Source organism: Empidonax traillii, unplaced genomic scaffold (genome assembly GCF_003031625.1).
Source record: "Empidonax traillii isolate 1590-97213 ecotype Southwest subspecies unplaced genomic scaffold, ASM303162v1 scaffold450:size721730, whole genome shotgun sequence".
NCBI lineage: Eukaryota > Metazoa > Chordata > Aves > Passeriformes > Tyrannidae > Empidonax > Empidonax traillii.
In genome coordinates this window covers 247606-264010 of record NW_020955643.1, presented here as the reverse complement: position 1 = coordinate 264010, position 16405 = coordinate 247606, and the positions used below count along the sequence as shown (strand labels likewise).

At 47.6% G+C, this 16405-nt stretch overlaps 1 protein-coding gene across 3 annotated transcripts in view; it reads right to left on the bottom strand.

Annotated features, from left to right (window-relative positions):
* The window catches only part of FRMD4B (FERM domain containing 4B), a 79209-nt gene that overhangs the window by 3097 nt on the left and 59707 nt on the right, over positions 1–16405 (bottom strand). For all 3 annotated transcript variants that reach the window (XM_027895134.1, XM_027895135.1, XM_027895136.1), the window contains 10 exons: positions 10197–10273; positions 9572–9710; positions 8929–9070; positions 8670–8803; positions 8462–8581; positions 6998–7226; positions 3919–3975; positions 2322–2469; positions 1746–1871; positions 434–1239 (listed from right to left, as the gene is read on the bottom strand). In XM_027895134.1, coding sequence (XP_027750935.1) covers positions 434–1239; positions 1746–1871; positions 2322–2469; positions 3919–3975; positions 6998–7226; positions 8462–8581; positions 8670–8803; positions 8929–9070; positions 9572–9710; positions 10197–10273 — 1978 coding nt within the window. The remainder of the gene's footprint in view (positions 1–433; positions 1240–1745; positions 1872–2321; positions 2470–3918; positions 3976–6997; positions 7227–8461; positions 8582–8669; positions 8804–8928; positions 9071–9571; positions 9711–10196; positions 10274–16405) is intronic.

Here is a 16405-nt window from a genome sequence, read left to right as displayed (position 1 = left end):
AATAGGGAGGAAAGTACAGAGGGTGTCCTGAAGCCAGGGAATATCTTTAGAAAGACTTTTTGACCCATTCAGTGGTGTCCACTGGATTGTGCTTTGGAAGCCATCACAGCCACTGCATTTACATGGCACGAAGTTTTGCACGTTGCTTCTGGTTGGTAAATACACCTGTTTGAAACACGTTTGGCTCTTTGTGCCTCTCTGGACTACTCAGCTTACAAAGAGTAAAAGGAAGTTTTACCCTTAGGAGAAGGCAACAATCAAGATTTTCTTCCCAGGAATGGAAGAAGATCTTACTCAGTTCCTCATCCACCTTTCAAGACAGAGCTCTAGCCTGGCTTTCACTCTGACTTCATTTGGGCAGCGAAGTGAGGCAGAACCAAATGCACAGCAGGGACTTAGAAAAACACTCAGCACAGGAGAATTCAGACATTACCTGAAGAGAAAGACGACACCCGACTGCTCGGAGAGCACGGCGTCTGCAGACCAGCAAAGCCCAAACTCCTCTGAGATCCTCTGTCAGACTCAAAGCCCGCCTGCAGGCCGTGACCCTGCTCCTTCTGGCTGGAGGCACGTTGGTACCAACCACGGAGGTGCTCTGCTACTAAGGCCTTGTGAATGTTTTTGGTTATGTGCTCCGTTTTAGCAACCTGCTTCCTGGGAAGCCGCAGGGTTGCGTAGGGGTTGTGTGGCACTCTGTCCACCTCGTCCTCGTGGTAAGACCTGAACTCCCTGTACCGGTCGTATCCGTAATGGGCCGACGAGCGGTAGGAGGGATTGACGCTGTACTGCCCCTCCGTGTCACTCTCATAGACGTACCCTCCGTTGTAATAAACGTCGGGCTCGGCGTACGGGGAATATCCAGAGATATAGTAATTAGAGGAAGGCTGCTCCTGATTTTTGTGGTAGACACCGTTGCGGACATCCTTATGGGTGAGGTTCGGCATACTGCCTGAGTTTGCAGCGGAAATATTGTGTTTCTTCGACCGTCTTCGACCCCTGGTCCTGTTGTCGAGTGTCTGAGTGGTGTAATATGGATTGGGAGTGGGTGTCACGCAGTAATACTCTGCGCTGGACTGGCTCGTGTAGGATGATCCGTCGTCGAGGATCTCGGTGCTGCTGCTTCGCTGGGACTTGGAGAGGGTGAAGGCTGACTTTTCAGCTGGAGTCTCGGAGAGCAGGTGGGTTTGGGATTCCAGACTTCCGCTGCGCTGCCGGCAGTGGTGTGGGGAAACATCTGGCCTGAAACAACACAGATGTTGGTCGGCTAAAGGCAGTCACACAAACACACACACAGAGCTGGAGAGGGCACGCACGGACATGTCAGCTGCCTCCCCGATCCAAGCACAACACAAACCCAGCCTTATCTTTCCTCACAGAATATCTGCACTTGAAGACACTCAGTTTGGCTGAATTTCGTGCTCGCTGCAACACTAGGAGATCCCTCGCATAATAATGTGTCACAGTGAGCAAGGTTAATCTGTGACAGGGGCACACACAGCGAAGGTCACAAACACGCATTTGGTAATGATTTACAGGAAGGCTCCCTCAGTTTTTAAGCAGGTAAAGCCCACACAAGTAACGAGACAGAAGAAGAACACAGAAAGGTGGCATTCCTGTGGCTCCATCACCCCAAACCAACCAACCCTGGGCTCTTGATCACACTGGGAGATTCACAGCACGCCTCCTTCCCCATTTCATTTTATTTTTCTGCTGCCTAAGATGGACTTAAAGCAAAGGCCCCTTACTGTAAGTGGCTGCTGCTGTAGGCATTTCGTGTGAGCACGGGGGTTGTGGGCATGCTCCTCCCGCCGTGGGGCTGGGGCGGCCGCTCCAGGGTCCGGTAAGGGCTGCTGTGGGTCGAGAGCACATCCCTGTAACAGGAGACAATCCCACTTATGTTAGACACACATTGTACCATGCCAAGTATGAGCCCTAAAGTCTTGGAGATAAAAAAAAAAAAAAAGAAGGGCAGAACAAAGAGGGGAGAGCACAACTGGACGTGTTTCCCCGTGTAAAGAACAAAGTTGTTCAGTGGGAAGAAAAATTCCACCCCTTCTTGGTCCTCACAGGACGGCTGGTAGGAAATGCTGCTGCCAAAGGGCAGAAGCATGGAGGAGAAGAGACAGAGCAGGCAACAGGGAAGCAAAGGAATCGAGTTTGAAAATGAAGCATATCACAGCTAAATGGTTACATATGGCTATAATCTGACTTATGAACTTCCCAGGGAGGAGTGTTCTGCAGGGGCAGGGGCTGGGCAGGGGCAGGATGGAGCTCATGCCAGCAGGTTCTCCACCTGCATGGCAGCAGCAGGATGTGCCTACCTGGAGTGTCTGGTTTCCAAGAGCTGCTCGTTTATGGACGACTTTCTGAGATGAATTCTCTCCACCCCGAGGGACTTGGGTGGAGGAAGCCTCGGAGAAAGCTGCGCAGAGCTGGGTCTCTGTGCTGCCACAGGAAGTGATTCACTGACTGTTGGAAAGGAATACGTATTTTGTTAGCAAAAACCTTGGTGGTTTTGCCCTGTACACAAACCTGTGGCCCCTAAGGAGAAGCACTTTGCACTACAGAGACAAGGGCAGAGGCTGTGGGTCTAGAAAGGCTCTCCTGCCTGCACTGAGCTCTCCTCCACACAGACAGATCCCAGCACCACCAACTCCTACAGAGATTACACCCACCTTGGGGCTGTGCCAGATCACAAAATGGACCTTCCTTGGAAAAACTCTGTTTGCAGAGCAATCCTTTCCAGGGCCAAGCAGGCAAGCTTAGCCTCTGCAAAGACCGGTTCCCGTCCCTCACCTTCCAACTCTTACTTGAAAATGACATTTTAAGAATTAGTTTTGAAATAAAACCTAAAAGGGACTGACTTCAAAAGCGACTGAATGAGCAAAGACAACTGACAGACACATTTGGCTGAAGGCAACTGGGAAGATGCTGGTTTGATCCTTGTTCTCACTTTGCTTAGGGCACAACTCAGGTCCCGACAGAGCCAACAGGAAACTCCAACTAATACATATAAATGCAGGTCGAGCATCACAGAGAACATGTTCACAAGCCTGGCTCTATTCCTACTTGTACAAGCAGGAATCAGGTGTAACTCCATTTTAAAGCACCAGATGGGTTGTACCAGTCTAAAATTGGGACAAAGTGAGATCAGAATCCGGCCCGAACTGAAAAGTGAGTAATAATTTAGATAATGTTTGTCCCCAAATGATGATTATCCAGTTTAAGGGAGAGGCAAGCCAAGACCTTTCCACCTGGTGGAACAGGGTGTGAGTATGTGTCTGTGGGTGTGTGTGTGAAATGAGTAAGCTGAGCAAACACCAACCCAAGCAAGATGCAAGCTCACTAGGGAACAGATAAATGTAAACAGAGCGTTAATATCTGCAACCATTCTACTCTTCTGTAAGTTTTATAGCAGCTGTGAGGACAGAAGGGCTGGGCTAACCCTCCAAACTTTTAAGTCCTTCAGCCTCTCATCCAGTTTTGGTCAGGTCCTAAGGATCTTGTGCTTGCCATCCACAGTGCCCTCAGCTTGCAGGTTGGTCGTGTTAAAACCAATTGCCTTGTCTAAAGATGACTCAGATCAGCTTACAGAGCAGAAACTTTCAAGAACTAACCCATTAAGAGGAAAGACATTCCCGATAAGCTGTTATTCCTCTGCTACAAAGTAATTTATCGTTGAAAGCCACCAATATCATGGAATCATAGAATGATTTTTGTTGGAACGGACCTTAAAGATCATCTAATTCCAAACCCCTGACACAGGCAGGGACACCTTCCACCTAGACCAGGTCACTCAAAACCCCACCTAGCCTGGCCTTGAACACTTCCAGGGGTGGGAAATGCTAAAGGACATGAAGTCAAAGGAATGGCTCTGAATGGACACACTCCTTAGGAAGAGAAGGATAAACATCATACCATCGTCATAGGTGGTTGTGTCAGACAGGGAGCTGCTCTCAGATGGAATTATATCATCTGTGAATGAAAACAAACACTTTAGGCATAGGAGACCCAACATCAAAATATCCTAATACACTTTATTTTCTACAGTTTCAGAGCCAGCTACTATTTGTAATGCTGCAATCCATATGCTTTAGCCCCCACAGCCTGAAGACAGTCCTGCTTCATGTCATCACCTCATGTCTTTGCTGCAGCTCAGCAAGCAACCCAGGCAACTATCAAAGGAGATTTTTATTTTCATCTGCAGCAGGAATCAGGCCAAGATTTGCAAAGGCGTTCTCTACACAACTTCCAACAGATCTCACAGGATGTTTTGGAGATCAGGAACCTACACAGACATGTAGATCTTGGCTGTTAGCATCTAATCTCCTCCAGGTACACCTGAAACCCCACCAGGTAGGTAAAAAAAAGCCTTTTGAAATTCAGAATTCATTTTTTAATGTTTCATCAGCAGATTCTGTTTCAATTAAATTAATATCAACCCAGAATAATTCCACCGATTTCCATCAAGTTATTGCAAATTCCAGCAACACAGAAAGCAGGAACTGTTGCACGGACATACAAATTTTTTGTTCCTTTTACATTTTATCATTTATTCAAAGCACTTTACAATGCACCTGCCTATCCTCTCACCTCGATACTGCACGCTGCACCTCACTGAGAAACAGCCTGCCCTTGCTAAAGTTTGGAGCAGACCAGCAGAGAAATTAGGCTGCACTGGCAGTGCACGCTGCTCCCCTGCTGTCACAATTTGCTGTGAGGAAAGGTCTGGTTACAAGAATTTGGTAAAGAGAGCAGCTGTTCAAGAACAGCAAAAATCAGGGCTGGCCCCTGCCCTGGAGGGACTTGTCAGACCACCGAGGATGGGCTGCAGCTCTCTTTGCAACCTGACACCGGGGAAAAAGCTTCAGGGGAGCTGATTCACGTGGGTTTGACCGTGGGGTGGTAAAGATGGAACTGGGCCCGGTGGAGGGAGGGGAAAAAAAACCTGCCTAGGAAAAGAAAAAAGCTAAAGCCTAAAGCTACACTGCTGGTTTCAGGTGGGGTCTGCAGTGCTGACATATGCAGACATGCTGACATATCTGAATTTGAATCCCAAATCCGTGCAATTCCCTGCAAAAGTGGAAGGAACTCTGGGCTACGGAGGAAGTGAAGGAAAGAGAAAGTGGAACATGGGGAGCAGTCCAGCATTTCCTTCACCTCCTATCCCTTGGGGCTGGGATGAAAACAGCTATGCTTTGATTCAATAAATCGATGGTACTATGTAACACATTATTTCCAACGAGTCATCCCCCAAACTCACAGACACAAGTGACTCATCACTGCTCAGCCTTCTGAAAGCTGTACCTCGAGCCTGAGAGTACCGCTGGTGATGGTGACAAGTTTACACATAAAATCAATTATTGAAGCAGATGACAGCTCTGCTTCAGGTTAACAGATACACACTGCAGAGCAAGAGCCTGGAACTGGAAGGGATGCAGCTGCTTATTGCTGGCTAAGTATTCACTGCCTTGCAGTCCCTGACTCCTGGGAGACCCTCCGAGACACAGAGTCTGGTCCTGTCTGGTCCTGTCTGGCTGTGCCCACCTTCTCAGAGAGCAAACAAGGATGTCACGTATTAAATGATGGGCTAAATGCATAAGGACCAACTCCCAACTTGCCTGTTTGCACAACAGGACAGAAAGCTGCCAGCAAAAACAACAGCAGCCTGGATGGATGCTGCCTCGCTGGGCTCTCGCTGCCCTTCCTGCTTCGTTACCACACACCACGTGTCGCAGGTAACACAGGACCTTTCACAATCAGTGTCCAGACTGGTGAGCAAGAGACTGGAAAAACAGATGTTTCCTTCCTCTCTGTCAGTCAGGAACTAGCTGGGCCACATTAAATAGAGATCATCAGCCTTTCAGAGTAAGCACCTTGCGATGATGGACAGCCCGGCACTGCCACGGTGGGTGATGGGTAAGGACCCAAACTAAGCCCTCAACAAGAATGGCACATGGCAAAGGTTTTCCCAACAGACATCTGGCACAGGAGGAGGTTCTCTTCCAGGGAAAACACATATTGGCAACAGGGTCAGTAAGAGGGTACCAATATAAGCAGCAGAAAAATCTTGCACTTTCTTTCCCACCCTGTAATTCCCAGGAAAAACCCCACTGACCTCACAAAACATCATTTTCTCTCGGACAAGGAGGGAGAAAATTAATCTATTAAACATTAACAATTATCCCTATACATTTTCCATGAATGGGAGGAGTAAAACATGACCTAAAATTGTTAATAACTATAGAGATTAGAAGAGTCACAATACTCCTGAGCTTTTACTACTCCCAAACTCCTTCAATTGGCTTGGATACTAAAAGGTTTCCACACATTATCCTATGAAGCAGAAAGAACCCTATCTCCCTTAGGAAAATCACAGTTTCAGAATGGAGGAGCCAAGGATGTCTGCTTTCACCGTGCTCACCCAAAGCAAATGGATTTAGTCAAAAATCTGTTTGCTACTATTTACATTCATCAACTCCTGAACTTCACTTACGTCTTCCTGGAAATCAGGAATTTCGAATCAAGAAACAATGTCTTTGATCCTTATTTCCTGCATCCTGCAGAAAAATCCCCCCTGCTCTATTTTCACTCCAACTGGAGCATTGTGGGAGGAAAAGGGGAGAGGATTTTGCACGTGGCTGCTCAGACAAGCAACTGCACTCAACACACCAGGAATTCAGGCACCAGAAAAGCTTCATCCAAGCTGTTCCTGCCAGCCTTTTTGTGTACAGCACCTTCAGTCCATACCTGGTGCTTGAACTTGTCTGCACTTGTTCCTAAAACTGCGGCTTGCTCTGCCCCCAGCCTACAGCAGTGCACTGAGAGTATCAGATGCAGCAATTCCATCTTTTATTTTCTTATCTAACTGCCTTGGAGAAGATAAAAACCATACAGAGAAGATGTAAACAAAGCTTCTAAGTAAGCCAAATTATTTTTGCCCCCCTCCCAACCCCCGTCCTGTTTTCATCAGAACGTGGGGAATTCTCCTGCTTACCTGGTAGAGCAAGAGTTGATTTCTGGGTTGGTTTTTTGCCACACTTGATTCTATATTCATTTATGGAATTTTCTATCTCTTGCAGCTTTTTTACAGCATCAGCATACTCTTGTTTTCTTTTCTTCTTCACGTTTTTGCAGAGGTCTGGCTCGCTGGCAAGTTTCTTTGCAGCTTCCACCAGCTTTTGGTGTATGATAAAATTGCTCTCCAAGTCCTGCAAAGTAGGATCCTGCAAATTTGTGACATGAGTTATTTGCTCGTGCTCCAGGAAGAAATTACCAATGAAGGTTATTAAATAGAACATCTATTTTTGTAGTAACAAAGCGAAATCTTGAGCACAAAATACAGAAATACCAAAGCTTATACACAAGATCCTATTTCTATGAGTAGTGTAAGATCATGAGATCTCTTGGGCAAGGTCTGAAGTTCTCTCAGGCCTGGGTGACATAACACAGACACCTAAATTCAAGTTTAGGCGACTAAACCTCCTGCTACGAGTCCACCCTTGAAATAATCTTGTTCAAAATCTCTCTCTACTTTGGAGAAAATAAAAATGGAAATTTGTATCACCATACCTACGTAACAGGGAGTTGGAGGCTTTAATTAATTGTTTGTAAACTGCTTTGAGAAGCTCAGATGAAAGGCACTGCAGAAGCACTAAGCAACACGTTATTAAATCTGGTCAGCAGGATTTTGGTTTCACAGCATTTAAGCAGTCACATAAAATCACTTTGCTGCAGACACGGAGCACACCAACCCCGCCAGCCAGGGCAGCAAGTTTCTGGTGAAAGACAGATGCCAAGTGCCCCACACCTACTTGCTGCTTGGATGATACAGCTTGTTAACAAATCTCACCAGGAATGAGGGGGAATGATGTGCATCCAGAAACTGCGAATATCTGAATTACCATATCACCCGAGCCAGTCTCTGCCAGCAAAGTTCATTTTAGCTTCTTGAGCAATGCACAGAGGCTTTACTTAGGTGGAACCTGCATTAAGCTAGAGATAAAACTCCTCCTCCTGTCACCTGTCACACAGCTATGCTCACAAACAGATGATTTTGCAAGGGGGACAGTGCACACCCCTGCCACCTTCTGGGTTCAAACACAATCCCAACATGACACAAGTCAACGTTCCAGAAAAGCTCAGAGCCATGGGCTGCCAAATGGCATTATGCACCTGCTCTCCCTCTAATTAGCAGCAAAATGTCCATTAAAATTCATGCAGCATGGACAAATCAGAGGTTCAGGTTGGTAGAACTCAAAGCCTTTTCAAACAGACGATGTCCTGGTCATTTCAAAGGCAGAAGAAGGGCAGTGCCCATCTAAATTTCCCACTCTATGCAAGTGACTGTCCCAGCTGCCTCCTCTTTAACATCCAGGGAAGAGCTGGATTATTTACAAGTGGCTTTGGCCACTGGTCTGGCCACCCCACCCGTGCTATGAAAACAAAGTGCCACACTCACCTCTTCACTCGGGAGCAGGTTGTCATCCAGCTTGAACGCTGTGCCAACACGCCTTCTCACCTGGGGAGGTTCCTCTCCAGCACTCAGAGGATACTCCTTGGGCATCTTCCCTGTCAGCTCCTGGGGAAGAGAGAGGGTCCAGGTAAGATCCAGTAAGAGGGAAGGGCTCCCACCCACCCCACCCCAGTGTAAGGTGCAGTTCTCTCACCGCCTCTCGCAGGCAGATTTTCTTCAGCTCCTCAACTTTCTGAAGCAGTTTTTCCTGAAGGAGTTTCTCTTTCTTCTTTAGTTCCATAATTTTCTCCTTCTTTTGTTCTTCACTGACCTCTGAATCTTGAGAGCCTAGAAAATACACTCTGTATCAGAGGATTTCCAAGTAAAAGCCATTTTTATCATCTGTTAGTCTCCCTTTTAACACACACCAGCCCCACTGTACTTGGCTACCTCACATTTGCACACAGTATTACCTGATGAGATCAAACTGCCATTGCTGGCCATGATAAGCTGGTTCTTGGCCTCCAGAGTCACCAGCTTTGAAACTTTTGGTGTTCCCATCTCTGTTAGATCCATGGCGATATCATCCAAACTTCTGGCTGAAGGAATTTTTGCCTGAAGGAGATATTAAAAAAAAAAAAAAATAAAAATTCCAGCCTCACTGAGTTACCTCTAATTAACTTCAGGACATGGGATCATAGAAGATGACATTTCACACCTCATCTACCGCAAAATTAAGGGCTAAAGAAACAGCATTAGTCCTGCCATCCCTCTCTCCTCTGCCCCAAAACCTGAACCAATCTCCCAGCTCAAAAATCTCTTTGCTGTTTGCACCGTGTTCAAAACAAACACAGGAAGGAGACAAAAGAAAAAGCAGATTAAACACCCAGACGTGGGAATTCCCTCTTCTGTAATTATACTTCCACGGCCCTTAATTGCAGGAGGCTAAAATGGATCGAAGAGCAATACTGTCACTAATAGATGGCTCAAAAAGCTCACAAAAACAATTTATAGTTTTCCTCTGGAGAGCAGTTAATCTGTGGAAAAACATACACCAAGGTATATGCAGGAAAGGTGATGAAACTCATGCCCTCAGTAAAATGCCTTATAACTTACTTTGCTTTGCTTTCTGTCCAGGTAAAACTGGTGTTGACTGATTGCCATCACCCAGATGGACTTGATCAGGGAAGTGTTTGCATACCAGGTCTGCACTACCAGTCCACTCTGGCCAAAGGTCCTTCTCGACACTGAAATTCTGAGGAGGTGAAAACAAATGCAATTTCAGGACAGGTCGTTAAAGTCCCAAATGCCTCTCTCTTAACCAAGCAAGGCTCAGCCTTTGGAGATGCAAAAACTCAAGATTTCCTTCTCCCCCTCACCCAGCGCTGCTGCAAATTTGGCCAGGACAAACAGTCCTCCCTCTGCTCCACACAAACTCCCTCAGTGGACACCACAGGCAGTCTGAGAGGACACCCAGAGCTCTAACACATCAGCAGTCCCTCCAGTTTGCCCGTTACAATTGTGACCCTCCCTCTGCAATATCCCAGCACTGCCCTTCATCCACAGCCCGGATCCAGCCCCTGCCAAATGCCGGATCAGGATCAGTCCTAAAGCCCAAAGTAAACTCCTGTCTGTGTTGAACTCAGAGACACCTCCCACCCCATCCACCAACACCAGATGATGAATCCCCACTCTGGGTAAAGATTCATCCTGCTGGCACAGCTGCCTCCTCCAGCCTTACCTGCGGGGATCGTGTACTTCCACAGCAAATTTCTTCTCACGGAAATAGAGATTTTCCAGCTGTTTCCATTGAAATAGCTAGGAGAATTGGGAGAGAGAAACAGAACACTGTCACTAAAAAACCACCAGACCTCTCTCTCCAAGGTGATATAATCTCAGCAAATTACAATTCCTGTGTATCCTCAGCTATGGCATGGACTGAGCAGTAACAACATCCATTAAAAGAAGCACATAAATATAAATATGTAGGATGCCCCTCCAGTAATTTCACACTCTTACAGACAATGCATTGCAAATTGGGGATTCTGCCAGTGACAACACCCGTTTCCACCAATACCACATTTAATTTCACTGCTGCAAGTTCCCAGAAGTCTTATGAGGGCAGCTCAAGTCCTTTTGTTTCTGAATAAAACCGAAAAACTCTTTATACAAAGTAATTGCATAGACACCTATGGTCCTTCAGTCAGAACATCCCCAGGGAATGGCAGCAGCTTGGGAAAACCAAGACCTTGCTCTTCTGAAGGCAGTGTGTGAGAGATCCGGAGTGACATTTTGGAGCAGGGGTACACCATGTGCAGAGAGAGAGCGGCCACAGGAGGAAGCCACCCCCCAGCACATACTTCTGTCAGAAAACCACAGATTTCCTGCAAAGGACCAGCTGGGAGAAGAGATCAAAGGCAGTCAGGGCTTGGCAGCTGCACCCGTGGGATCAGAATTTCATATGAATCTGCTCTCCCTTTGCACCAGCACCAGCCACCCTCTGGGGATGATCCGTCAGGGGCTGCATCTTCTCAGCCCAGCCTTGGCCAAGCTGTTCCCCAGCCCCTCAGTGCAGGTTTTGGCAGCACCCCCTCCTGCCCCTCTCCAGCAGTGCCAGGGTGCCTGGGCAGGCATGGGGGCTGTTTGGGTGTCCCCAGCCGTGTCCCCTGAGGACGATGGGGTGCACGGGTGCAGCAGCACACTGTGGTTTACATCCAGCTGCTTTCCAGAGCTACAGCCCACACAGAGGCACTTCCATCCAGGCTGGGCAGGCAGGGACACCATCCAGTGACCAATCAGCCTCCAACACCAGCAATCCAGCTGAGGCACCCAGACCCTCACAGCAACTCCCCCTTCCCCAATGGAGTTTTTCCAAAGCCTCCAAGGGTGCAGCCACCACACCAGAAACCCCCAGGACACACAACATTCCCACTGACCTCTGCAAAACCTGACTTGATGTGCTCCCTCCCACTACAGAAGCACATCAAGTTTTGTAAAATATGACGTGTTCCACTGTGCTGCATCTGAAACATTCTTAACACAATGAAGCATAACACAGAGCATGTATTTGGGGGAAAAAGTGGCTCTTTCAGCAGCCTTTACCTCTGTTTAATGGAAGGTTTCCTTTCTAGGACTACAACTGAATACTGAAACATGCTATAGGAAGAGTGAAGCAAGTGGAAACGCAATTAACTTAAATTAATAAATCATCTTCCAGAAGATCATGGAAGTTTTACTCTGCTGTTTAAGCAAGTTTGTCTTACAGCCCCTCTCTGCCTGATCACGCTGCTCTCGGAAGCGTCTCTTTACAAATCTGGCACTGCACTTTTAAATAAATACATTTTTAAAAGACACAAAAGGAAACAGCCCAAGCATTATGCCAGGACGTTGAGCAACAGTGCCCGTGGGTGCTCCAGCAGGGAGGGAATCCCAGCACGGCCACGGCTGCTCCCCCCATCCCGCACTCACCTCCCCACAGGACTGATCCCGGATTCCCGGCCCCCCCGGGTGGCTTCAGGGGCAACATGAGCAGAGCTGAGGTGCCTGTGCTGTCCCCTCCGTGTCCCTCTCGTGCTGCTCCGCTTTGGCGGCTTCGCCTCCCACTGCTGACACACTCCTGACATCACCATCTCTGCCGCAACGCCTCCCACACACCCTTTGCCCCGATAAAGGGAAAACCCGACGGAGGAGGGAACGGAGGCGGCTTCCACCGAGGGGCTGCACCCCTTGGAGCACCCTGAGCCCCTGAGGGGGCCGAGGCAGGAGCAGAGAGGGGTGGGAGGCTGCCGTGGGGTCCACAGGGTGCCCTGTCCCAGCCCCGCTGCCCTTGACTCACACCCAGAGGCAACAGGTTCGACCAGAAGCATCATCGCGGCGTTCCCGGCCGAGCCCGGCGCCCGCTCCCACGCTCGTAAAAGCGATGGGCGTGCTTCAAACATGACCTCTGGATAAAAAACCGCCTCTTATCGTCACTGCCGATGACTCCCCGTCCCCTTTATCACTTCCTTTGGGTTTTTACCCTCCGGACGCGCTCGACATTCCCGAGGGCTGCAGGGGAAAAAGGGCCACCTGTCCAAAGGGTGACGAGGGTCGCGTTTTGCAGGGCAAAACACAGCAGCCTCCTTTCCAGACAGAGGGACATATCAGCACTCCAAGGGTCCAGGGGGGACCCTTCCATGAGCCTGTGCAAATCCAACACACCGTGATCATCTGGGGTGCTCAGAAGGAAACAAAGAAAACAAACAAACCCTTCGCGTTTTTAGGAAAACCTGCATGGAATCGCCTCAGGATGTGGGTAGAGCTTTGCCCCATTTCCTCCCCACCCTGTGAGATCCATCCCAGCCCGAAAGGAGCTGATAGATACCCCAAGCATTTGCAGCTGGGTACATTCAGCACAAAGACATCTGCCTTCCTGCCCAAAGACTGGGATAACTCCAGCTCCCCCCTCTGCTGCTCCTCAGCAGGAGAGATGGCAGAGCAGTGTTAGTAATTTTGCACCCAGGACACATTTTTGCTTTTATGGACTGAAAAGTGCCCTGTCCTTAAACTATCTCACTTAAGAACAATATAAGCTCCTTAGCAATCAGCTCCTCTGACAAACCCTCCTAAGTCAGGTCCTTCAAAAAAACAGGCTGATGACTAAATGAGCAGCTTCAGAATAAGTTGTGAGATAATATTTATATAGATGCACTTAAATATAATCTTGAATTACAGTGTTGCAAGTTTCTACCTAACATGCCTGGATTCATGAAGACGAGAAAAAAAAATGGCCTCAATATAAAGGTAAAAAAAGCAATGAACTTCTTCCCCTAAATTTTTGTAACTTGTCTTCAAAAGGCAACACTTGGGAAACTGTCACTGCACCAGAGATATCCTGCTCCCTTCAAATACTCCTTAACCCTGTACAGACATGCTCCTAAATAATTCCTAATTTCAATCTTACCTAAACTACATGAATATTTAAAGACAAAAGAGCTGTTAAAAAAAAAAAAAATCTGGAAATCTGGAACTGGTTTTTGAGGGCTGGAAGAACAATTAGGAATAATTAAAATGTTTTTGTGGAAGTTTTGCAATGTATGTTCCCTTTAACCAGGTGATTAAGTCCACCTGAGCTAATTAATGTTTTCTTAATAGCCTTCCCATCCACGTATGTTGCCAGATCCTTAAAGGCTCCCAAAAACTCCCATTGAGCATCACAGGGCCTGCCTGTCTGACTTTTTGGGAAGAATTTGGTCTGGCCACAGTTGGTTTTCTGGGTCTTCTTGGAAAAAGCAGACGTGCAGCTCTGATCACACCTCATTACTCAGGCACCTCTGTGTACCAGCCAGACTCCTACCAGCCAGCTGCTGCTTTCCCAGCCCACGAGTTTAGGCTTCCTGCATTTCTACCGTTGATCCTCTTCCAGATACCAGGGAACACAATGAAAAAAAGAGATCACCCTCTTTCCTGCACAAAAAGAGCTCTAACTGTGGTCCAAGGTGACCAAGCAGACACAGACTGCCTAAAAGGTGAGGCACACTGACAAAAGAAGCAGCTGGCTTTTTACCTGGCTGATCTTGCATCCAGTTTTGAATAAAATGCAAGTTTGTCCGGGCCTGACAGCAGGAGCAAACTGGCTCGGAAAAACGGCCCCATCAGGATTGCAGGCAGGAGCTGGCAGAGCCCCTGCCTTGAGAGGCGTTCAGGAGAGCTGCTCCAGGGCCTTGGCTCAGTATTCCTATGAGCCTGTTGGATTTTGCTTAGAAAAAAGGTTTGAGGGGGGTATTTTATAATTTTTATTTTTAATTTTTTTTTTACAAGGAGGTGAAAATCCGGAGAGCAGCGGCGTGAGGAGCTGCGTGGCCACACACTGCTGTGCCAGGCACAGCACATGCCAAAGTTGTACCTGAGATCTTTCCAAGGCTGATGGCAAATCCTGACCAAGAGCTCAATTACCCAGATCTTCGAATTTCCACCCAAGGGAATCACTGGGTGAAGTCAGCGTGGAAGTGCAAGCCACGCTGCACTGTTTGCAGCAGCCTTTCCCTCGGGAAGCACTTCCAGAGCACTTCGTGGTACGTGCAGTGCTTGTAAGGAGGTTCTGCAACCAGCACCTCAGGAACTGGCTGGGAACAGCAATCTGCAGACCAATCTGGCAATTCTGAGCAAGGAAACAGAAAAGATTTCTGCCCACAGGAATGCACCCCACCCAACGAAGGAAATTACCACCCTGCCAGCAGTGCTGGAAGGAGGGCTGTGTTTCAGCCCCTCTGCTGCACTTGGCTGTCTGGCATCCTGCCTTCAACTGGGATCTTTTTGCTTTCCACTGCTGTGCCTGCCTGTGGAGGGAGGCATTGGAGGAGATGGCAAGACAGCCAAAATGCCCCACCTGCAGCAACTTCTGAGGGAAGGAGGCAGACAGCTCCCACCTGTGCCAGCATAATCTGACAGAGCTCACCTGCAGGCATCCTTCATCTCTTAAATATTAAGCCAGTTCTCTAAAACCCTCTTCAATCACATTCTTTTTAATAACACATCATGATCAGTCCCTGCCTGGTCCTCATTAGTGTTGGCATTAATGAGAGATGTCTCAGCACCAAACTGTGCCCAAATGTGTGTGTTTTGGGGCAGGTGACATTCAAGCAACTTTCTCCACATCTGGAAGGAACTGAATTTCAGAGGGGTCTCATAACAGCTCTGTGTTTATTTTAAGTAATTATGTGAGCTTAGTATCTTCTGCCTAAATCAATGGCTTGGTGAGAAATAAACACCATAAAAGAAATTTCTGCCTAATTAGAACTGTCTGAGAAGCCAATGCTGCTGTGTTCTGAACCATTCAGCAAAGCAGGACAGCAAATTTACATGAAGTAAATGTTCTGCAAGGGAAAACTTTCAGCATCAGCTCTTAGCATATGTTGAATTAAGAGAGATATATCATAATAGCTCCTCACAGCTCAGGAGCAATGCAACCCAACAAAGAGAAACTCAGGCAAAAACGTCAGGAGGCTTGTGTGGATGAGCAAGGAGCTCCTGAACAAACTCAGACACAGAAAAGGAACCCTACAGAGGGAGTGAAGAATACACAGAAATTGTCTGAGCAGCCAGGAATCTCATTAGGAAAGCTAAAGCCCTGTTAGGATTAAATCCAGCCAGGGAAAAGTTCTTTATTGTTAGGGTGGGGAGGCTCTGGCACAGGTTGCCCAGAGAAGCTGTGGCTGCCCCATCCCTGGAAGTGTCCAAGGCCAGGCTGGACGGGGCTTGGAGCAACCTGGGATAGTGGAAGGTGTCCCTGCCCATGGCAGGGGTGTTGGAATTAGATAACTTTAAAGGTTCATTCCAGCCCACACTATCCCATGACAAACATTCCCCACTTCAGAAGTAGAACACACTAACAAAAACACTTCTGACAATACAATGCATTCAAGGCACCAAGCAGCAGAACCTATTTCTTGTACATTTGAAACAATACCATAGAGCAAGATTAGTTCTCCTCTTCAGATAGTGTAGTTCATTTATTACCAGGGAGTCGCCCATAGAAACACAATGAAGTGGGGGAACAAGTCAAAAAGCCAGCAAGCTGCCTTCTCCAACCCTCAGAGGATCCCCACAGACTGGCTGAACGCAAAATAAACTCAACTCTTACCCTAATACACCCTCCATTAACAAGACATGCATTGTTTATCTTGCCAGTGAAAAGAATAGGCTAGAGATAAAGGGAGATCTGTTTTGGAACTACAAAGTCCTGGGACCTATTTTATGCTTTTCCTAATTGATTCAGAGGAGACTGGGGACAGGATCTTGGCATGCCACCCCACTGCTAGCAGGAGGCACTTCTCCAAGCAGGAGGTGTCTCTTGGTATTAACTGCAGCTGAAGGGAGAATATGTTTGCAAAGCAGCAGGACTGCAGAGCTAATCCCAGGTCTGAGTTCAAATCTGAGCAAGGGTTGCCAAACTCAGTCTTTTTTAATGCC